Raw genomic sequence first — 24684 nt, 5'->3', positions numbered from 1 at the left:
GTTGTAAGACTCAGGAGACATATTTGTACTGCCATTATCAGAAACAAACAAACAAATCACAAAGCAGTGCAGAGCCTATTATTATGTAACGATAGAAGGCAAAAATTAAAGATCTCGTAGGGCCCGACTAGAAGCAGCAGAACCACTAGTGACATGACAGACACAGCCTGAGGATCAAATACAAACACTCCAGCCATAGACTCACGCACCAGGCCCAGCTCTTCTTGCAAAATGCACATCCATACCTTTCACATGTCCAGTCATAAACATCTAGAGAGCACCTACCATGCACACGGCATGTGCTGGCTGCTAAGGGGAAGGTACATAGGAAACATCGACGATAATTAAGACCAGGCGTTCTTCCCCACGCTTACATCTAGCAGGGGCAGTGAACTGTTTGCACAAATTCTCCAGGGCCATGGAATTGGTTATTAGTCTCTTACACTCAAGTATTTCAAAATATTGACTCAAAACTCCATGACAGAACTCACAGAGCTACAGTGAACTGCTGGCAAGTGAACACCAGGCGCTAGACAAGTATCATTCTGCTTGTAAATAAGCTAAACAAACAAATAATCAGCAAGTACAGACGCAGGCACGCGTGAGCTAACAGGATGTTCACAGTAAGCCAGGTCTCAAATCTGTAGAACACTCTAGAAACCAGTGGGGAAGGCCCGGAAGCCTGGAATAACTCTTCACAGACCTACGGTTCCTGAGCCGTGTAACCCGAACCCCCTGGGTGCCCTCTTCAGATCAAGTCTGTCCGGATGTGCCCACCCTCCCAAGCGAAGGAGGTGGCAAGTGGTCAGTGTACTTGGACCAGGGTACCCACGTGATTCCTAGATGTGCTCTGTCTCTTCTCTACCACCCACAGAGCTTCCTAACCGCCAGCAAAGAAGACTGGATGGTCTATTCAATGTAAAAATGCCACGCTCCCTCCGAGAAGTCCAGCCCAATGTCAAGGGGATGCAGCCTGCCAAGATGAGAAACAGGTGCCTCAAGTTCAGAAGATTCCACACCCCAAAGATCATTCACTAAGCCATGCAAGACAGCAAGGTACCCCATTAGCATCTATCTGCCACCCCCGTCAGAGGGAGTATAGAAGATTCTAGGCAGCTTCCACCTGACTGGCCTCCATGCTACAGCCCCCAGAGCAGGTAGCACCAGACCCTGGCCGGGGCTTCTGGCCCCACTGACAGTTTTCACACAGGGACATTCACAGTCAGGACGCCAGTGCCACGTGGCTCTGTGTACTGATGGAACAACCTGCTTTCAGTGCACAAGTCTTTTTTCAAAAATTAATTTTCTATGTATTTATTTCCTGTTGGCTATGCTGCATCTTCCGTGCTGCGTGCGGGCTTTCTCTAGTTGTGACGAGCAGGGACTGCTCTCTAGTTGACACGCGAGGGCTTCTCATTGCAGTGGCTTCTCTAGAGCCCGGGCTCCAGGCACGAGGGCTCAAGAGTTGCAGCTCTTGGGCTCTAAAACGTGGGCTCAGTAGCTGTGGTCCAGGGGCTTAGTCTGGAATCTCCCCAGACCAGGGATAGAACCCATGTCCCCAGCATTGGCTGGCAGATTCTTAACCACTAGACCAGCAGGGAAGTCCCAGAAGTCGTCTTTGTTTGTGGTTTTTTTTTTTTTAATTTTATTTAACTTTACAATATTGTATTGGTTTTGCCATATATCAAAATGAATCTGTCACAGGTATACATGTGTTCCCCATCCTGAACCCTCCTCCCTCCCCATACCATCCCTCTGGGTCGTCCCAGTGCACCAGCCCCAAGCATCCAGTATCGTGCATGGAACCTGGACTGGCGACTCGTTTCATATATTATACATATTTCAATGCCATTCTCCCAAATCATCCCACCCTCTCCCTCTCCCACAGAGTCCAAAAAACTGTTCCATACATCAGTGTCTCTTTTGCTGTCTTATATACAGGGTTATTGTTACCATCTTTCTAAATTCCATATGTATGCGTTAGTATACTGTATTGGTGTTTTTCTTTCTGGCTTACTTCACTCTGTATAATAGGCTCCAGTGTCATCCACCTCATTAGAACTGATTCAAATGTATTCTTTTTAATGGCTGAGTAATACTCCATTGTGTATATGTACCACTGCTTTCTTATCCATTCATCTGCTGATGGACATCTAGGTTGCTTCCATGTACTGGCTATTATAAACAGTGCTGCGATGAACATTGGGGTACACATGTCTCTTTCCCTTCTGGTTTCCTCAGTGTGTATGCCCAGCAGTGGGATTGCTGGGTCATAAGGCAGTTCTAGTTCCAGTTTTTTAAGGAATCTCCACACTGTTCTCCATAGTGGCTGTACTAGTTTGCATTCCCACCAACAGTGTAAGAGGGTTCCCTTTTCTCCACACTCTCTCCAGCATTTATTGCTTGTAGACTTTTGGATCGCAGCCATTCTGACTGGCATGAAATGGTACCTCATAGTGGTTTTGATTTGCATTTCTCTGATAATGAGTGATGTTGAACATCTTTTCATGTGTTTGTTAGCCATCTGTATGTCTTCTTTGGAGAAGTGTCTATTTAGTTCTTTGGCCCATTTTTTGATTGGGTCATTTATTTTTCTGGAATTGAGCTGTAGGAGTTGCTTGTATATTTTTGAGATTAGTTGTTTGTTGCTTCATTTGCTATTATTTTCTCCCATTCTGAAGGCTGTCTTTTCACCTTGCTTATAGTTTCCTTTGTTGTGCAGAAGCTTTTAAGTTTAATTAGGTCCCATTTGTTTATTTTTGCTTTTATTTCCAATATTCTGGGAGGTGGGTCATAGAGGATCGTGCTGTGATGTATGTCAGAGAGTGTTTTGCCTATGTTCTCCTCTAGGAGTTTTATAGTTTCTGGTCTTACGTTTAGATCTTTAATCCATTTTGAGTTTATTTTTGTGTATGGTGTTAGAAAGTGCTCTAAAAATATGGAATGCTTCATGAATTTGCGTGTCATCCTTGCACAGGGGCCATGCTAATCTTCTCTGTATAGTTCCAATTTTAGTATATGTGCTGCCAAAGCAAGCACCCAGAAGTCTTCTTTAAAGGGCTACATTCTGCAAATGAGAAGCCACAGGCAACTGAAGACCTCTCACGAAAGACAGCTTTTCAGAAAACTAGAAATATGAATAAGAGCTTCCCAGGTGGTCAGTGGTAAAGAATCTGCCTGCCGATGCTGGTGACACAAGAGACTTGGGTTTGACCCCTGGGTCAGGAAGATCCCCAGGAGGAGGAAATGGCACCCCACTCTAGTATTCTTGCCAGGGAGATCCCATGGACAGAGGAGCCTGGTGGGCTACAGTCCATGGGGTCCCAATGAGTTGGACACAACTGAGCTCGCGCGCGCGCACACACACACACAGAGAAACATAAACTGCACCTTTTTTCCCCAATGTACAGGTCTCAAAATGTACAGGACTGGAAAAGGTCAGTTTTCATTTCAATCCCTAAGAAAGGCAAAGCCAAAGAATGTTCAAACTACCGCACAATTGCACTCATCTCACACACTAGCAAAGTAATGCTCAATATTCTCCAAGCCAGGCTTCAACAGTACATGAACTGTGAACTTCCAGATGTTCAAGCTGGATTAAGAAAAGGCAGAGGAACCAGAGATGAAATTGCCAACATCCATTAGATCATCGAAAAAGCAAGAGAGTTCCAGAAAAGCATCTACTTCTGCTTTATTGACTATGATAAAGCCTTTGACTGTGTGGATCACAATAAACTGTGGAAAATTCTGAAAGAGATGGGAATACCAGACCATCTGACCTGCCTCTTGAGAAATCTGTATGCAGGTCAGGAAGCAACAGTTAGAACTGGACATGGAACAACAGACTCATTCAAAATTGGGAAAGGAGTACATTAAGGCTGTATATTGTCACCCTGCTTATTTAACTTATATGTAGAGTACATCATGAGAAATGCTGGGCTGGATGAATCACAAGCTGGAATCAAGATTGCCAGGAGAAATATCAATAACCTCAGATATGCAGATGACACCACCCTTATGGCAGAAAGTGAAGAGGAACTAAAAAGCCTCTTGATGAAAGTGAAAGAGGAGAGTGAAAAAGTTGGCTTAAAGCTCAACATTCAGAAAAGTAAAGATCATGGCATCCAGTCCTATCATTTCATGGTAAACAGATGGGGGAACAGTGGAAACAGTGACAGACTTTATTTTTGGGGGCTCCAAAATCACTGCAGATGGTGACTGCAGCCATGAAATTAAAAGATTTCATGGAAGAAAAGATATGACCAACCTAGACAGCATATTAAAAAGCAGAGACATTACTTTGCCAACAAAGGTCCGTCTAGTCAAAGCTATGGTTTTTCCAGTAGTCATGTATGGATGTGAGAGTTGGACTATAAAGAAAGCTGAGCACCGAAGAATTGATGCTTTTGAACTGTGGTGTTGGAGAAGACTCCTGAGAGTCCCTTGGACAGCAAGGAGATCCAACCAGTCCATCCTAAAGGAAATCAGTCCTGAATGTTCATTGGAAGGCCTGATGCTGAAGCTGAAACGCCAATACTTTGGCCACCTGATGAGAAGAACAAACTCATCTGAAAAGACCCTGATGCTGGGAAAGATTAAAGGCAGGAGGAGAATGGGAAGACAGAGGATGAGATGGTTGGATGGCATCACCAACTCAATGGACATAAATCTGAGTAAACTCTGGGAGTTGGTGTTGGACAGGGAGGCCTGGCGTGCTGTAGTCCACGAGGTCGCAGAGTCGGACACAACTGAACTGAACCGAGCACAAACACACAGAAACATGAATGGCATCTTTTTCCCCGCAATGTACAGGCCTCAAAATGTACATCAATTCCTGAACTACAGCTTCTCTCAACTCCACGCTGCTCAGAGAAAGGGCAGCCTTCGATGTCCTAATGACAAGGGACACCTGTGCGACGAGCAGGGCTGAGGGAGGCTCCAAGCGTGGGACTGAGGGGCTCCCGCCAGTAAGCACCAGCACTGCACACATTACACATAGGATAACCTCACCTCATTCTACCCAGGGGCAGGGTCAAATAGAGGAGGAGATGCCAGAAAGAGGTAGCTTTGGTCTGGTTAAGTTTGTACATGTCCAAATACTAACAGGAGTTTTCAGTCCCCTCACGAATGCCACCTGACTCCTACTTAACCAAACCTTGAAACACATCAAGGACCAATCTGCTTGCGTGTTCACAGCAGCCCACAGAGCCGAGCACTGTGAACAAGCTGGCCTTCTGAAATGCTTATTTCTGTCTTCACTCAGGGCCACGGGTTTTGACCACATGGATGGAGGAAGGGCAGAGTGATTCAAGGCTTTTAAAGGACTGTACTCTATTTCCGCTCAGCACTCCTACAAGGGCCGATCAATGACATCCCTAGAAAGAATTCACTAAATAAGAGGCTTAGGGAGGAGTTTCCTCACTAACACTCAGAGCCAGGTCTATCCAGGATCCAGATCTTTCAAAGGCTGCGTTGAAACTGACCAAAATCAAACCACACTGGCAACTGAAGCAGGCCAACCGCTGTAAGCATGGAACTGATCTGAAATCTATTCACTTTCCATGTTTTCATTAGATCTCCTGTTTCAGAATCCTGAAAACTAAAATGTTCCTCTGCATCCAGAGGGAATATCTGGAATACCTGGCTCTGACTCATGCAGATCAACAGCCATTTAATCACGAAGGGCTAATCAAGTAAAGGGCTTTATCTTCCCAACTGAAAACTCAAGATATCTCATACATACCTCTGATATTTTAAAAATCATTCAGGCTGTGGAATGGAGCACACGAAGTCTGAGCCTGTCCCCCCTAATCTTGGCCTAATGCTGACCCCAGATCACCAAGAAGGCTTTGGGAAGGGCCTGCAAGGCTTGGGGCCAGGCCAATCAAATTCTTTAATTCCTCCCCACCGCCCCCATCACACTCTCTGCTTCCAGGGGTGGAACAAGGGCAGCGGCCCTGAAGTTAGGAGAGCCTGGAAGACATCAGACAGCACAGCTGAGAGCAGGGCGAGGCACATGGGAGCTACACGCCTATGTTTTCCCCACTTAACAAAGAGACGGGCCAGGGATGTCGGCTGAGATGTTTTACACAACAGGGAGAAAGGAGAAGAGCAAAGCACACACTTGATGCTCATTCATGTAAATGCACAAAGTATTTATGACATCAAAACTTTTCTTCATCTTCCTCTTTAGTTTTCTGTATTTCTGCACACAGGAAATTAAGATAATTGGATCAAAATTTCTGAGACTGCTTACATCTCTCCCTTATTAAAAAAAAAAAAAAAGAGAAACACCAAACATCTGCATGTATTCAGATTTCCATATTTGTACATCTTTTTGGAAAAACATTGAAGACAATGACTAGCAAGTTCATAGGAAACTCGAATGTTTCTATGAAATATCCCTAAATATATTTTCTGAATTTTTTTTTTTTAATTTTCTGAATTTTAGAGTGCCACTAAAAGGCTATTAAAAATCAAAAGATCACAACAAACAGATAAATAAGAGAGTTCACGATAAAATATACTCACTTAAGGCATGCCAGAGAACCAGATATACAAGTAAAACTATTTCTCCACTTTGAATTTTTAATAGAGAGGCCGTGAGTCCATGTCTCCAGTATGGTAAACACTGGAATGAGAGTCACCAGCCTACGGACTGGGACAATAAAGTCAGTTTCCTCAGGAAAAAAAAATTAAAAAGTATAGAAACCCAATATTATTGAACACAACGTTTTGTTAGTTTCAGATGTTCATTTCCTCAGAAGTCAATTTATTACTAGGTAGTACTAACCATCTACAAATCTCCTATACTAAGCACAGCCTGGTAACAAATATCCAATTAATAGGTATGATTAAATACAACAGATATTTACTGAGAACGCATTATGTCTAAGGGAACAATGAAATACCTAGAACACAGAACTGAAGCTGCAGGATTAGAGCCACAGTCCCATCCCTAGGGCCCAGGGCAGGTCTCCAAACAGGCTCTCCTTTTACTTAGATAGTTTGGTGATGGGTCAAAGTCCAGGGCAGGCTCTTTGCCATGAGGTTTCCCCTTCAGATCTCATTCCAGGGCTCCGGGACCCTCCCATCACCAGCCCTTCATTCTTCCCAAACACACTTTTACAAAAGTGTCAAAACTGTCAGGCTTCACAGGTGGTTCAATGGTAAAGAATCCACCTTCCAGTGCAGGAAACACAAGAGACACATTTGATCCCTGGGTGCAGAAGATCCCCTGGAGAAGGAAATGGAAACCCATTCCAGTACTCTTGCCTGGAAAATTCCGTGGACAGAGGAGCCTGGTGGGCTACAGTAAATGGGGTCGCAAAGAGTCGGACACAACTGAGCGTACACACGCACGCACGCACACACACACACACACACACACACACACTTGTGTCCAGAACATTTTACTTCTCAATGTATTCACATATGATTTCTGGACATAATACTCTTTACCCAAATGAATGACTGCCAAATGACCAGACTGGTGAACACCTGTTATAGAGGGAATTTCCCTTTCAAGAAAATTCAACACACCCATCCCCACAAAGCAGGTCTGTCAGCTGAGACATGGCAAATGGCTGATTTGATACCACAAAGGTGGTCTTTCAAATATACACTGCATGGAGTGTCCACATTTAAATCAAGTGTTCGACTGCGACCCATGGACTGTAGCACGCCAGGCTCTTCTGTCCTCCACCCTCTCCTGGAGTTTGCACCAATTCACGTCCATTGAGTCGGTGATGCTATCTGTTTCATCCTCTGCCACTCCCTTCTCCTTTTGCCGTCAATCCTTCCCAGCATTAAGGTCTTTTCCAATGAGCTGGCTCTTAGCATCAAGTGGCCAAAGTATTGGAGCTTGCAGCCATATTTTTGAGTCCACCCACCCAGATGGAGGATGGAAATGATGTTGACCTTTGCCCCAATTCTATGCTGAATTCTCCTGGATCAAGCCCCTTTATGAATATGCATACACTACCCAAGCCCCCTCACCCTGGGCTTAAAAATTCCCCAATTCTGCTATGGGGGAGCCACAGTTTGGGGAAAGATCCCTGATGTTCTCCTTAACTGGCTACAAGTAATAAATCCTCCTTCTCCTGCTCTCTCTTGATTGTGTCTTTTGGTTTAACACCCACCAACAGGTGAACCCAGTCTTGGGTAACTAATTTTCAGAATCCCTATGGGTCTGTAATTTTATTACTCCCATTTTACTGGTGAGGAAACTCAAGCGTATAGGGTTAAAGCACTTGCCAAACATTTCGCAGCTAGTAAGTTGCACAGTCAGTTTCAAATATAAGCAGTGTGTCCCCCCAAGTCCTCTGAGTGGCTCTTGACCACCACATCACTCTGTCACAGTACTTGACAGTGTTTTACAAAACTAGTTATTTACACCCAGTGGACGGCCACAGAAACACACAAAAGGCAAACACAAGATTTCCTCTCCCTGAGTAAAACCTCTGGCTCATACACAAAGTAATTCACATGCTTATGAATGATTCAACTTTAGGCTAATTTTTAAATAGCCAGGTGAGGTTAGTTCAAGGTATCAAACTACAAAAGCAAACATGTACCCTGCCATTCAAAACGTTTAACACAAATAGGGAAGAGTCTTTGTTCAATATTTAAAAGGAAAATGGGGGAAATTATTTCCACTGTCTAATTCGTCACACACACAAAAATGCATACTAAGCTGTCACTGTAGAGAAGGAAATACTATTCTCTCAAAGCCAGTAATACTTAAAGGCTTAAAAAAAAAAAAAAAACTTAGTTACCTTACCATGCTAATGTTACCTATTTGTTACAGTAACTCTAGATCAAAAAAAGCAGATGCTTAAAACTGGATAAGGCTGCTCAAATTTAACACCATTCTCTTGATAAGCTTTCCCCACCACTCTCCTCCCTCCTTACTCAAAACATTGCTCTTGAAACAAGTAATTTTAAGGATCTTTCTCGAGGCAATAAAGTAACCATCCCCACTACAATTTGGATAGTGACTACTAAACTTTAATTAACTATATAAATAGAAGTCGTTAAGGATAGAGAACAAAAGACAAAACAAAACAAAAACCCTTAACAGTTTGTTATCCAATTTAAAAAAAGGGCAGTTACAAGTTTAGCTCCATGACACATTCTCTACCGAGCTGGGATTAGAGACTGGTGGGCACACAAAGCATTGATTCTGAGGACCTGTTTCATTAAACTACAAAACGTTAAGTACTAAAGGCTTGTTAATCTGCTCAACGAACCACATGAGGGTTTACAGCATGGCCCTTCCAAAACTGGGGCTGAATCGACTCAGGACTTGTAGCGGAATGCCCGAGCAGCTCAGCATGGTTTGCCCTTTATGATTTTCCCCACACGAATGGTTGTGGTCATTCCTGGTGGGTAGACAACCTAGGGAGTGTTTTTTTTTTTTTCTTCAAGACAGCACAAAGAGTCCACAGCAAAGCTTCCCTTTCCTCAAAGCCTTCCTTCCTGATCCTTGTCTGTTTTTTTTTTAAAAAAAGAACTTCTTCCCTCAAGGGACCTGCCCAGCTGCTTTCCTCGGCCTCTTCTAACAGCAGCAGAGCTCATCACACCTACAGATCCGACTCTAAAGGGCCAGACAGAATCAATAACTCCACTCTGCTTTCAGAAGAATGGCTGAGAGGACACAGACCAGAAGGGAAACACACACCCACTCTCCCTTCCTCTCTCTCTCTCACCCCATCTCTCTCTCTCTCTATCGCCTGTTGATCGGAATTCATCTCACAAAGGAAGGTAAATGGCAACCCACTCCAGTGTTCTTGCCTGGAGAATCCCCGGGGTGGGGAAGCCTGGTGGGCTGCTGTCTATGGGGTTGCACAGAGTCGGACACGACTGAAGTGACTTAGCAACAGTAGCAGCAGCAGCAACCATACTTTTAGTAGGGTGACAACAGAACCCTAAGAAACAAAACAAGCTGCCCAAGGAAGTGGTAGGCTAACAAGCTTTGGAAATGTCATTTCTCCACCCCCATATACATACTTATCACATAAAACAGCTGTATGCCTGCAAGAATAGCTTTAAAATCACTGGTTTCTCCCAACAGAACACAAGTGTACCAGAAGAAAACTGAAAGGTCCAAGTCAGAAGATTTATAACGCCCTGTAGGCACACGAAAAAGCTGCTGTCTGAGCTGAGACAAGAGACTCGTAGAATGTGTGCAAGGAGCCCACGCTCCCTGGCTGGCTGATACCGGCTTCCACTATCTGGAGCTTGTGGCTGCCTTCTTTCACTTGACACCTTCCTCTCTCCCATCAGCTACTGCAGGCTAACTCAGCCTCCCAAGAACAGTGACCTTTTCTCCCTGGTTTTCCTAACACTCTGATAAGAAGTAAATTACAACCCAACCATTTCAGCTGCTGTAAATGTTACCTATGACTCTATTTGACTCAAGTCTACATGTAAGTTGGTAAATCATCTGCCTGCAATGCAGGAGACTTGGGATTGGGAAGATCCCCTAGAGAAGGAAATGGCAACCCACTCCAGTATTCTTGCCTGGAGAATCCCATGGACAGAGGAGCCTGGCAGGATACAGCCCATGGATTGCAAGAGTCAGACGCGACTTAGCGACTAAACCACCACCACCACCACCTACATTTGAGTACAGTTGAGATAAATCTGAATTTTAAAGCTAAAAAAACCTTACAGGACTTCCCTGGTGGTACAGGGGATAAGAATCCGCCTGCCATTGCAGGGGACCCTAGTCCCAGAAGATCTCACATGCTTACGGAGCAACTAAGCCCATGTGCCACAACCACTGAGCCCGAACACCCTAGAACCAGCAAGCTGCAAATACTGAGCCCATGTGCTGTAACGACAGAATCCCGTGTGTCTAAAGCCTATGCTAGGCAACAAGAAGAGCTACTGTGATGAGAAGCCCACACACCACAACTAAAGAGTAGCCCCCCGCTCTCCGCTACGAGAAAGCCCACGTGTAGCAACGAAGACCCAGCCCAACCAAAAAAAAAACCCCTTACAGATCACCTAGTTTAGCCTGCAGTTTGACAGATGAAGACTCAAATGGAAAGGATTAATTACTAGCCCAATCGATACAGACCATGTTAGCGGCAGGACCAGGCAGTATCCAGACTTCCCATCCAGCTCTGACGCCATCCTGATCCTCCACATAGAAGGGGTGCCTGGGATCCTGCAGTGATACAGGAGCTAAGGCTAGGAATGCCATACAGTTCCAGGGCCTGAAGCAGGGAACCGTGGTCCACAGGCTATTCAGTTCAGTTCAGTTGCTCAGTCATGTCTGACTCTTTGCAATCCCATGAACTGCAGCACACCAGGTCTCCCTGTCCATCACCAACTCCCGGAGTTCACCCAAACTAGTGTCCATTGAGTTGGGGATGCCATCCAACCATCTCATCCTTTGTCATCCCCTTCTCCTCCTGCCCTCAATCTTTCCCAGCTTCAGGGTCTTTTCAAATGAGTCAGCTCTTCGCATCAGGTGGCCAAAGTATTGGAGTTTCAGCTTCAGCATCAGTCCTTCCAATGAACAACCAGGACTGATCTCCTTTAGGATGGACTGGTTGGATCTCCTTGCAGTCCAAGGAACTCTCAAGAGTCTTCTCCAACAAAAAGCATCAATTCTTCGGTGCTCAGCTTTCTCATATCCATACATGACCACTGGAAAAACCATAGCCTTGACTAGACGGACCTTTGTTGACAAAGTAATGTCTCTGCTTTTTAATATGCTGTCTAGGTTGGTCGTAACTTCTCTTCCAAGAAGTAAGCGTCTTTTAATTTCATGGCTGCAATCACCATCTGCAGAGATTTTGGAGCCCCAAAAATAGTCAGCCACTGTTTCCATTGTTTCCCCATCTATTTGCCATGAAGTGATGGGACTGGATGCCATGATCTTAGTTTTCTGAATGTTGAGCTTTAAGGCAACTTTTTCACTCTCCTCTTTCACTTTCACTAAGAGGCTCTTAGAAAGATGAAAAACCTGTGCCTCCCAAGCAGGCAGGTGAAGCGGTTGATTGAAGAATAAGCAAGTACCCTGCATCTAGATAACTGAGGTAATTCCTTCCTTCTCTGCCATGCTAAGTCACTTCAGTCGTGTCCCACTCTGTGCGACCCCAGAGACGGCAGCCTACCAGGCTCCCCCGTCCCTGGGACTCTCCAGGCAAGAACACTGGAGTGGGTTGCCATTTCCTTCTCCAATGCATGAAAGTGAAAAGTGAAAGGGAAGTTGCTCAGTCCTGTCCGACTCTTCACAACCCCATGGACTGCAGCCTACCAGGCTCCTCCTGGTAAAATCCATGGGATTTTCCAGGCAAGAGTACTGGAGTGGGATGCCATTGCCTTCTCCGCTCTCTGCCATAATTCCAAGTAAAAACAAATAAAAAGAGGCATTTTGATGAAATATACCTGGCTTGAGAATAGGAGGCTTTTTTTAAAAAATGGGACAGAATTTAACTTTGTGAGGCTTCACTTTCACAATATACCCTTGACACAGGAAGACTCTAGTAAATTTCCGTAAGTTGCCTTAATAGGGAAAACACTTAGTCAGGTAAATAAGGTAAAATAAGGCTTACTGTCTGAGGCTTTCAGATCTTAGTTTTGAGAACAGTAATGGTTCTGAGAATGTACATACATGATCACAATCAAAAATAGGAAAATAAACCAAAGGACAACTTGTGAAACCAGGCTTTAAAACCTAATTTATTAAACTAGAGCAGCATTTATCAACCTTGGCTACACATGAGACTCAACTGCCAACCGTGTGAGTTAACCACCTCAGATATTCCACCAGCTCAAGCCCTCTGATGACTACACCCGCAGATTTCTAGTCTTCAGGATGAGACCCCTACGCCATGGAGCAGAGACAAGTCATGTCTACTTTGTCCGATTTCCTGACTCACAGAATTCAGGGGCATTAAAAAATAATGTTTTCAGACCACTAACTTTGGGGCTGATTTGTAAACAATAATAGTAACTGGGACACCTGGCAAGTGTTTAAAAACCCCAATGCCAAAGAGGCACTTCAGTCCAATGAAGCCAGAAATGCTAGGGGTAGGAGTGAGGCAACCATTTTTAAAGCAGGCCAGATGATTCTGACGTGCAAGCAAGGTTTAGAACCATGTCCAGGCGTGTACTGTCCAAAACAGTAGCCACCTGTTGTTTAAACTAATGGGCTTCCCTGATGGCTCAGTAGTGAAGAATCCACCTGCCAATGCAGGAGACGGATTCGATCACTGATCCAGGAAGATCCCACGTGCCCCGGAGCAACTGGGCCCCTGCACCACAACTACTGAGCCCGCACTCTGGAGCCCGGGAGCCACAAGCACTGAGCCCATGGGCTGCAACTACCGAAGTCCACAAGCCCTAGAGCCCATGCTCTGCAAAAAGAGGGCTTCTCACCCCAATGAGAAACCCACGCACTGCAACTGGAGACTGGCCCCTGCTTGCCGCAACTAGAGAAAGCCAGTGCAGTGAAGACCCAGTGCAGCCATAAATAAATAAACAAAATTCTAAAACTAAAATAAATGTAATGAAAATCAAATAAAATTTAAAAGTCAGTTCTTTGGTTGCACCAGCCGCATTTCAAGTGCTCAGTAATCATACATGGTTAGCAATTACCACAGTGGACAGCAGATGTGTAGAATATTCCCACCATCACAGAAAATTCTAATGGACCAGCTCCGGTCTAGAGCTGCTGCTGCTACGTCGCTTCAGTCATGTCCAACTCTGTGCGACCCCATAGACGGCAGCCCACCAGGCTCCCCCGTCCCTGGGATTCTCCAGGCAAGAACACTGGAGTGGGTTGTCATTTCCTTCTCCAATGCGTGAAAGTGAAGTCGCTCAGTCGTGTCCGACTCTAGCGACCCCATGGACTACAGCCTACCAGGCTCCTCCATCCATGGGATTTTCCAAGCAAAAGTACTGGAGTGAGGTGCCATTGCCTTCTCCGTGGTCTACAGCAGTGATTCTCAAAGCTTGGTCCTGAGCTAAGAGCATCAGCATCCCCTGGGGACTTGTTACAAGTGGAAGATCTCAGGCCGAGGTACGGCTCAGGACTTTTTGGAGTGAGGCTCTCCAAATGAGCCTAATGCACTCTCAAGTGTGAGAATCCCTGGGCTGTTACTGTCCACACAAAATCATTTTTTCCATGGCCTAACTCACACCTACATATGAAAGCTATCAACTTTGAACTCCATAGTAATGTAAGGGAAAGGTTCATGTTGTCATACAATTTCAGAGAGCATTTTTGTGTTGAGTAAGTTCACTTGGGAAGAAATGCCTTGCAATTGGCAAAGGAGTCTTTAAAAGTTCCAGTTATTTTTATGCTCAGTTATTTATAATTGTTCAGAGAAGCAACTTTCAGGTCCAGAAATATAGAAATATGGTTTTAAAGTTATGAAACTCAACAGACTATAGTACTCAACTATTAAAATTATAATTATGAAAACCATGTTGCATGACAAAATATAAATGGGACAAAAGCAAAACACAAAATTTTAACTACAAATATTTATATTTATGGACAAGGACAAAATGAAGGAAGGGGAAAAATAAGAATAATGGATTTGTTAGGGGTTTGTTTGAATAACGACACTTTCCCCCTGCCCCCGCTTTTAAATTTCTGCCATGCTTCTTATAAAACATTTTAGACTATCTAAGGAAGCAATCTTTTAAAAAGATACAATTGTGCTTTGATGTGAAAAGTTCATTTCAAGAACAATTTGGTAAAATAGTTCTAGTACTTTATTAGTGACTCACCGAACTGTTCATCTCATAGTAAAATGAAATCAACAGCAGAAACTAACACAACACTGTAAAGCAATTCCACTGCAGTGCAAAAAGTAAAATCGGGGGGCTTCCCCGGTGGCTCAGCTGGTAAAACAGTAAATCGAGACTGCATTCAACAAATGATGAGGCTTGGACTGTTTATCCTCCTAATTCTGAGGGTCTATGAGGGCCTATAAAAAAAAAAAAACTTTCCATTTTTTTTTTAACCTTAGATCTTACAATCAAATAAACAAATTACTCATTTTTACAATAAAATTTTAGAGATATGAAAACCTGACATTTTTCCATGCTTAGTTTCCATATCATTGTTGGATAAAACACCAAATAAACTAATTTCCAAGGAAGAATTTCTGATATTTTCTTCTTATATTTGCAAAGCTAAATGCCCAGAGATATAATATTTTATAGAGTGATCTTGAAAAGATAGCTCTTGAATTCCATATAAATCAACTCTTGATTGTTTTCATGTGAATTTTAGTATACTTCCTTTACTGATAGCTCTGTTGTTAGTAAATTTCATTTTTGTTAAGGTACAAAATTCTCTTTGAGTGTTTCTATATATCTTGTTGGTTTCTCTGCCATTCTGTTTCCTCTGCCAGTAATGTTCTCCAAAGTCCTTTAAATTCTAAATGCACAAACACCTTCTCCGTTGTAGCTCCAGGGAAGATTTGAGAAAGGGTAACTGTGGCTGAATAACTGAGAAACCTTCATGTCTTCAGAAAGCCTACTATTTGGGGAAGATGTTTTCTTATAAATGTTTTTAAAATATGAGTGCATAGCATATGTTTCAATTTTATTGAAAACTGAGAAACCTTGATGTCTTCAGAAAGCCTACTATTTGGGGAAGATGTTTTCTTATAAATGTTTTTAAAATATGAGTGCATAGCATATGTTTCAATTTTATTGAAAACTGGAAACAATTCAAGGTATCCACTTGTCTCTGATTAGATTTTGCCAGAAGAATCCAAGTGGTAGAATGATAAACTGGCTAGTTTGGTATCATTTTGAAAAATCTCCCCAGTCCAACAAGCATATATATTTTAAACTTAACAATAACCAAAAAAAGAAAAAAATTCAACTAACATTTTTGCAATAGTAATACAAAATTAGGATTTTCTAATTTTTTTCAACTTTTGTACTGATTACAACTAATTATCTTCATGAATGTTAGTAAGTAAGTTGCATAAGGCAACTACCACCTTTAATTATAGCATTTATACGTGCTCTTAAGAAAAAAACAATTTTATTTCAGTTGTTGAAAGTTGAAAAGGGATTTGACAGAACATTTAATAATTTTTTAAAAAACAACAAAGAATTTACAAAAATTCTTTCTGTCCACTGGGCACTGTTGAATCTAGGCCCTGAGAATACAAAGATAAATCATATATAGTCCTTGTCCTAGAGAAAGCCCGAAATCTATGTATTTGAGAAAAGCCTTTAACATAAAAGACAGACACCAACACTAACAAAACTATGCACTTGAAAAAGAAGAAGAAAGAAAAGGCCTACTATACAGAGAAAAATATCATTAGTGTCCTCAGAAAGACAGCAAATGCCACAACTAGAAAATAAGCACAGGATGCTATGTTTTTTTTTTAAGTCTAGAAGAGTTCTTGGAAATTAAAAATATGATATCAGGGGGAAAAAATTAAACATAAAGTTTGGAAGATAAAGTGGATGAAATCTCCCAGAAGGCAGAACAAAAACAATAGATGAAAAGCAGAAAGGAAAAATAAAATAATCAGATGACCAGTTCAGGAAACCCCATGTCTAAATAAGTGCTCCAGAAAAGAATAAATAAAAAGAGAGCATTTGCTAAGGAATTAATTCAATCAATTTTTTCAGAACTGAAGGATACAAGTTTCCAAGTCCAAAAGGCCCACCACTGTGATTTCACAAAAAAGGAGAAGAAAGAATATTCTATAGGATTCCAGAAAAGAAAATCTAGGTCATGTCTTAAGGGCTGGAAATCCAAATAGCTTCAGACTTCTCAACAGAAACACTGGAAGCAAGAGGACATTAAAGCAACCAACATCTTTAAAATAGAATTTGTTACCCATCCAAACTATTAACAAGGTAAGTGGGTGGAATGAAGATATTTTCATTTTTTAAATGAAAAACTTCACCTCCCAAAATTCTTTCTGGGGAAGCAACCACAGGATATGCTCTACAAAATTGAGGCAGCAAAGAAAGAAAGAAAAGAGAACCAGAAAAACAAGAGAGTCCACACAGAAAAGAGTCTGTAAAAGGAATTCTCAGAATGATGTGGCAGGAACCCCCAGGATGACAGCTACATCAGGCATAGCCTTCATAAATTATAAAACTACTCCACACTTCAAAGTATTTACACTGATTTAAAATATTTATACATATGTATGTATGCAGAACCCAACTTCTTACCCACTAAACTTGTATTTTTCAAATTAAACTTGTGACCCTTTAGCAGGTTTTGAAGTTAATTTGGTAAGTCACAACCAACGTTTCTAAAATGAATGAGAACAGAAAGGGGTAGAAAAATAACAGAGATATTGCACATAGTAAATTTCTTCATGAACCTTTACATAGGTACACACAACAGTGCATAATGTAAATACATTTTTAACTGTGAACAAAATAATTTTAAGTCACTAATCTTTAGTACATTATAATTACTTTTAGGCTTGTCTTTTAAAGTGAGAGATGACAAGCTATTTTAAAACAAAAATGGAAAACGTGGACATCTAATGAAAATATTCCATTATAACATTCGTCAAAATACCACTGATATCATGCATGAAGAATGCTCACTCCTATATTAGTGAAATCTAAATACTCTGCTTTCTTACAATCAACTTTGTAATACTGAGCCAGAGAGAAGAGTAACAACACAGAAAACACAATAAAACTCAAAGTCACCTAGATAATGTAGAATACTACTGCTTCTTTGGTAATGGATCTTTTTCACTTGATATGATTTCAACTAATTTTTCAAGTTTCACTCTACAGTTTTACTTGAGGAGAAGAAACCATCCTAGAAACCACTGTAATAGCAGGGGAAACCAGTCTGGGGGAATAAACAATCAAAACCTTGCAACATATAATTCATAAACTAGAAAATACAGATGCAGTCGAATCGACCAAGCTGTAGCTTTCTTCCACTGACCGACCTTTGTGTACCTGGTAAGCTACACCGCCCACCTTACAGTATGGAAAGACTGGGCAAGAGGTTAAAACTTTGATGCTCTTTTACTAAGAGCCTAAATTTATCCGGTTTTTCTTTTAACTTAGCTAGGTTATATCTGCACATTGCTTCAGTTGCTTACCCTACAATTTACTTACTTTAAAATGGTCTAAAACAATCAAGAACAAAAATTTCTGTACAAAGCCAGTTCCATTACATTCTGATGATAAAGCTTCACTTCCTAAAAGCTACAAAGATCAGATTGATATATACATGGGTATATATATTTTTTAATGGGCTTCCACAGTGGCTCAGCGGTAAAGAATCCACCTGCAACGCAGGAGATGCTTTAGATCCCTGGGTTGGGAAGATCCCCTGGAGGAGGGCATGGCAACCCACTCCAGTATTTCTTGCCAGGAAAATGGGGGGCAGAGGCGCCTGATGGGCTACAGTTCATAGGGTTGCAAAGAGTTGGACATGACTGAGCACAGATGAGCATGTATATTTTTAAAACTGCAACTACCACCCATATTGGATTTTTTTTAAGGAGTCAACATACTGTTATTAAAGGATAGAAAAGATACTTGTGGAAAATATATATATATATTTGTGTGTGTATTTGAGAATATGTATGGGAAATCAATAACTGAGGTCACCTTTTTTGTTTGGGGAGAGGTGAGAGGATATTAAGCGTAAGGATGACAGCAAGAATGAGAGGAAGACTTTGCAATGGACACCTGGTTATACTTTGATTTTTAAACTATTATGTATTTTGGCAAGTTAGGGGTTCTCATTCTGTCCTCCTTCCTGGATTGCCTGGCTTCTGCACCCGGCTTCACATTCTGCACGCACGCACACACACTCAGCCAGAAGTAATCTGTGGCAGGTATGCGTTCAGTTTCTTTGACAAAGGACTTTTTGCCGATCTTGAAAAAGTGAACCTGCACTCTTAGCATCCCCCATGACCAGCACAAATGCCACCCGTCTTTACAGGATGCCAAGACCTCGGGTCACATCCACAGCCCCTCCTCAGCGTTCCCATCACAGTGCAAACCATCACCATGCAGACATTTGCTGAGGGTCTGCTATGTGCCAGGTGCTCTTTGGAGGTATGGAAGACAAAAGTCAGTAGGACCAGGTTCCTGCCTTCCCAGAGCTCACAACCGAAAGGAGGGGAGACAGAAGGGGAAACAGGCAACTTTCAAGTGATATGGTATAGACAATGGCAAAAGTATAATTTAAATAATCTACCGTACTATATTTTAACTATTTGTACTTCTCTCATCTCTCAAAGGTGTAAGCCTCTGGCATAGGCTCTGGGTCCACAGTGGTCCTTGGATTCCCCCGTGCTGAGCATGGTACCTGCATGATCTGAACTTTATAATGAACTTCATACATGTCTCCTACATTGTAATGCAATGGTATGTTAAGAAACCCATATATATAGCTCTTAATGTTTCAGAATGGTTTATTAACTATCAACTATTAATCTAGATGTCTGTGGTACATTATAATCTTAGAATTTTAGGACCAAAACAAACATCTTTAACCTCAGAAGCCCTGTGATCTTTTAGACCTTAACATGTAGGCTTGGCTTTGATTCCATAAAGGGGGAAATTATGAAAGCTAAGCCTGTTTCTTTTCCTGGAAACCAATGTACTCTTGCTTGTTTTTACTAGTAGGACTGAAAACTTGGACCTAGTAACTTAAAATCCCAATCACCATTAATACATTAGTAATTTCCTGCAATATTTGGAAAAACAGCTATTTCAACGATAAGGTTTACCAAGATTCATTTCAAAACTTCTTAACTTCAAGCCTTGGACTTCTAGGTAAGAAAAACACTAGTCTCACCTTGCTCTGATTCCAAAAGAAATGAAAGAAATGAATTGCAAACAGAACATGAAGCACTGTTGCAATTAATCAGCCTAGAACCCAAGGGAGAAACTACTTCTATTTTTAAATGCACTGTTGCTTTAAGGGAAAACCCACTGGAGAACGATGAAACCAAGCTGCATAATGAAAATCAAAATGCATTTGATGTCTCCATCCTTGCAAAGACAGTAATCCTAACGCGCAAGCAGTACTGCTGGGCTGAACCCTCCCAGTCTGTCTATAAACTGAATGACAGGTACCTAGGCAAAACCCACACAAAGAGCCCATCCACCATTCAAAGAATCCTGTCAGGAGGTCAGAACATGTTTCAGCACTATTCTTATAGCTCCGGATAACGGGCTATTCCAAGAAGCAAGCATATGGAGAAATCCCCAAATCACCCTTCAAATCATTACGTAAAAGATCCTGATTAGTAATGACGGTGGTGGCCCTAAAAATGATCAACTGATTATTTAGCCTTTCCAGCCAAGTGTCTGCAGTTGTAAAGTCTATCCACATTCCACAAAATTAAATCCCTGTCTGTCCACAATGGCCAAAGCTTCATAACATTAAATAGTAGCTAATAGTAACAATCCTTATGGTTAAGAGTGGCAAGAAGCAGGTGCCAAACCAGCAAGGAAAATAGAAGCCACAGAAAACATAGGAGTTGACAATTCTACCTGTTTCCTAGATTGCTTTGAAGAATCTGACCCAGCAGAATTTATTTCTGAAACATGAGAAAATATTCAGTTTGGGCGTGGGGGGTGGGGGAGGGATGGGGGAAATGTACTGGTGATCTAGGCAGCCAATGTAATCTGTAAATATCTTCCTTTACTCAATAAGTTTACTTGCTATTAACATGAAAAATACAACTATATTGCTATAAATGGATCTAAAATACTATAAACATTTAAAATGTATCTAAAAATATTATCCAAGGATACAACCATTACTGTTAAAAAGCATTTAACACATTTTAAACATAACTTAGCTATTTACTATCACCATAACAATCTGCTATAGGAAGCAGAATGTTTGCACACTGGATAAAAATTTCTAGCCTCAGCACAAAAAGCAAAAAATTCTCAAATTTACCTGATAATTTCCCCCAAATTCAGTAAACTATGCCTGGACACTGCATGATTATAGAATGAAGACAGTTGCTTCCTTTAGCAATAAAGTAACAAACCCTACTTCAGAGCTGCTGTTCAGTTAAAAAAAAATCTCCAAAGAGTAAAAATGTCACTAAATTGTATCACATCAATCAACAGGTAACAGGTGACTTTTAGAAACAAAAACTCACTCCAGAGGAGTTAATTTTTCAAATCTCCCTGGTTTCTCTTTCCTATTTTTCCAAGCTACTGCACTGCTATACTGAATGAATTCCAACCGTTTTCTTCTCAGGGGCTTACCAGAAAAATGCCAAATATTCAAATTATTTTAGGGCATTTTCCCATACTGTTCCGTGGAATAGAGCAGAATTAATAAGGATCCAACAGTTACCACTTTTCAAATGCAAATATGTTGCCATCTAGTAAATGCAGCCCCTCTTAAACATCCCCCCAGTGTCTACACAGCTCCGGGGCACTACTTTTGTTTTCCTGAAAATCAAAATTCGCGCATTACATTCAGGCATTATCTCAACCTAGCACCAACAAAATAATAGATCTTAAATGGTCCAGGCCTAAGCCTGCATCGTACAAAACTGTTTTGCTTTACTGCAGGGGTTGGGGGGGGGGGGGTCCCTCCCACTCCCTCTTTTACACAAAGTTCCTTAACAAGTCTGCCAAATAAAGCCAACAGTGCAGCGGTGGAAAGAACCAGGGGCACCGGGTTCCACGGTGCCGGCCTTGGGTGGTCATTCCTCGCCTCAGGCCTCAGTTTTCTCATCTGTAAAATGTGGCCATGGGACCATCATCTCGAGGGTCTCAGCCGGCCCTCTCGGGGTGTCTCGCCGCAGGCCGGGGACACAGGACTGGTCCCGGCTCTGGCCCGGGGTGTCCTGCCTCTAGATGGGAGGGGACAAGGAGGAGGGGGGCAGAGGGAGGAGAGAGAGGAACTTGGACTTGCAACAGCTTTAGACAGGAGCGTGCGACAAACTTGAAGCCGTCCTCCTAACAATAGGAAAGAGCACTCCCATTTTCCTGGCTCAAACTTGCAGGAGGCGACGGGGCTGCACCCGCCCGCCCTCGGCACCCGCTTTTACCTTTCTCCCTGTTTGGTGTTAGAAGGAGGAGGGTGCAGGACCGTTTGATTCCCTTCCATCTCCACCACGCACTTGGTGTTGAGTTCCAGTTCTGAAAGCAAAAGGGGAGGAACAGCGTTGCAGAGCCGAGCATCCGCGCCCGCAGCCCGCCTCTGCGCGCCCGCGCGGGGCTCTCCCCCGGGAGGCGGCCCGAGCCGGGAGCCGGCGCACCGGGTCCCGCGGCCGCGGCGGGCGCCGCCTCCTCCCCGGAGAGACCCCGGCCCCGGCTCGCCTCCCCGCTCCCGCCGCCCCCAGCCCCGCGGCCCCGCAGTTTTCCAAAGTTGCCCCCCACCCCCCGCCTTCAGCCCCGATCGCAAAGCGCAAAGGAGAGGAAAGCTTGCTCACCTCGTCGGTTCAGGGGCCGGACCCGGACGGCAACTTTTACCTTGGTATCCGACATGTTGGCGGCGCCCGCTCGGCCCCCAGGCGGCCCCTTCACGCGCGCCCCCCGAGCGCGGCCGCCGCCGCTCCGCCGTGAGCTCCGCGAGGCAGCGCCGAGGCGCGCGGGCCATCCCGGGGGAGCGCGACGCGGGGCACGGCCGGGCCCGGGGAGGGGCGGGCGCGCGGGCGGGCGGGCGCGCGGGGCGGGGCGCGGCGGCCGCGGCGGCGGCGGGCGGGGAGGAGGCCGCGCCGCCGGGCCCAGGCGCCGCTCTAGCCGCGCCGGCCCAGCCGAGCGCACAGCGCCGCCGCCCCTCGCGGCCGCCCCGGGCCGGGCGGCGCCGCCATCTTCCCCGGCTTGCGGCGCCCGGAGGCCCGGCCGGCCGGCACCCGAGGAGGGAGCGGGGGCCGGCGGGCGGCGCGCGGGGCTGGGCGGGGGAGAGGGGCGCTGCGATCCGGAGCGGGGCGCTCGCTTTTCCCCTGGGGCCCGGCGCCGGCGGGGGCCCCACGGGCACCGCCTTGAACTCGAGTCACCTTCTGGGGCCGCTGTCACCGCAGCCCCCGGGAGCCCCTGGGCGTGCCGGGTGGGCAGGCCTTACCCACCGGCTGAAATGCGCCTCCACCGGCCGGCCGGCCGCCCCCTCCGCCCGCCCCTCACTGCAACGCGCCCAGCGCGCAGCGGCGTTTTCCGATAGTGAACCGAGGCTGGAAGTCAATCCGTGCCTCCGCCACCAAATGAGCGTGCTTGCAAAGATTGCTCTCGCTTCCTTCCCGGCCCTTGCGCTTCTCCGACGGGAGAGATGTCCAGTGTGGGCTGGGAGGGTCATTAACTGTTACATAAGAATTTAAGAGCCATGGATTTTGGTGGCGCTTGCCAAAGACCGACCTCGCTGCCAGGGCGGAACTAGGGGGGGATCTGATTTATTCTGTGCGGTTCAACAAGTGCTTCTTGGGCGTGCACTTCTAGGTGCCGCGTAGGCCTGTTCAAGCGAACACAGAGTCTATAATCCCGAGTTGAGACCAGGGGAAATCTTTCCAGCTCGCTTAAATGTAGAAATTCAGTCTTTCATAAGGTCATTCGAAGTTGTCTTGGGGGCCAACTGTGTGCCAAGTACTGTGAAAGACACACAAAAACGTGAATAAAGTCATGCATCCGGTACTGCAGACGCACACTCTGTGGCGGGAAAAACAGCACCGAGTCAGGTGTGACGCTAGTCTGTTGGCAGATGCCCTGAGATGTTCAGTTCTGTCTCCAACAGGTGCCAAGTAGGGGCTTGACTCTCTCCCCACCCGACCCCCTATCCTCTGTCATATCATGAAAGCCTGGAATACCTAAGAAATTTCAACTTTATTCTAAAGGCAAGGGGAAACTGAATGGAGACTTTGGGTTTGGAGCCGGGGACCAATAAGACTATTTCATGAAGATAAGAGGTGATGATGGCTAGAGCAAAGCCAGCGGTGGTAAAGATGCAGGAAGCAGGACTTACTGTGGAGATAAGAGTGAAATAACTCAGCAGCACTGGGATGTGAGAATTGAGGGTCTGGGAGGATGCTGGTGCACGTGTGAGTGTGTGTGTCTCTCGGTCATGTCTCTTTGTGTACCTATGGACTGTAGCCCGCCCACCAGGCTCCACTATCCATGGGATTCTCCAGGCAAGAATACTGGAGTGGGTTGCCATGCCTTCTTCCAGGGGATCTTGCCCACCCAGCAATTGAACTTGGGGCTCTTGCATTGGTGGCAGATTCTTTATCCTCTGAGCCACCAGGGAAGCCCATGCTGGCCCATAACACACCATAAATAGATAAGCGGTCTTAAGGTGAGAGGGGCATGGTTAATTTGCTATTGCTGGTTAAATAGTTTCCTCTTGTTTTTTCAGTTGGTTGATTGGTTGGGGTTTTGTTTGTTTGTTTTTGCCAAGTAGTCCTTCTGTTTTTCCATCTTTCCCAACTCTCTCCAGCTTGAAAGTCCCTCATCTCTTCTGAGAAGAGTTTACCAAATGTTTCTTCTTCAAAACAGTTTTAATCCTAACTCATGTGAGATTGGGCTTCCCTGGTGGCTCCATCCACAAGGAGTCCACCTGCAATGCAGTTTCGATCCTTGGGTTGGAAAGATCCCCTGGAGAAGGGAATGGCAACCCACTCCAGTATTCTTGCCTGGAAAATCCCATGGACAGTGGAGCCTAGTGCGCTGTAGTGCATGGGGTCACAAAAGAGTTGGCCATGACTTAGCTGTCCCTAC

General features: G+C 44.3%; 1 protein-coding gene and 1 non-coding gene across 11 annotated transcripts in view; both read right to left on the bottom strand.

The window, feature by feature from the left end:
• KIF13A (kinesin family member 13A) overlaps positions 1-22597 on the bottom strand; it is a 202824-nt gene extending 180227 nt beyond the window's left edge. For 4 of the 10 annotated variants that reach the window (XM_070778345.1, XM_070778347.1, XM_070778348.1 and 1 more), the window contains exons 1-2: positions 22413-22597; positions 22029-22119 (exon numbers count right to left, since the gene is read on the bottom strand). In XM_070778345.1, the coding sequence (XP_070634446.1) occupies positions 22029-22119; positions 22413-22467 (146 nt within the window). In that variant the 5' untranslated portion in view covers positions 22468-22597. The remainder of the gene's footprint in view (positions 1-22028; positions 22120-22412) is intronic. The other 6 variants (XM_070778350.1, XM_070778346.1, XM_070778349.1 and 3 more) reach the window with 2 other exon arrangements.
• On the bottom strand, positions 2933-3039 carry LOC139179178 (U6 spliceosomal RNA). Its single transcript, XR_011563601.1, has one exon. It is a non-coding gene; the product is annotated as a U6 spliceosomal RNA (small nuclear RNA).
• Positions 22598-24684: the final 2087 nt, after the last annotated feature.

The sequence above is a fragment of the Bos indicus genome, chromosome 23, assembly GCF_029378745.1.
Source record: "Bos indicus isolate NIAB-ARS_2022 breed Sahiwal x Tharparkar chromosome 23, NIAB-ARS_B.indTharparkar_mat_pri_1.0, whole genome shotgun sequence".
Taxonomy (NCBI): Eukaryota; Metazoa; Chordata; class Mammalia; order Artiodactyla; family Bovidae; genus Bos; species Bos indicus.
The sequence above is the reverse complement of the archived record's forward strand: the minus strand, read 5'-3'. Positions and strand labels throughout refer to the sequence as shown.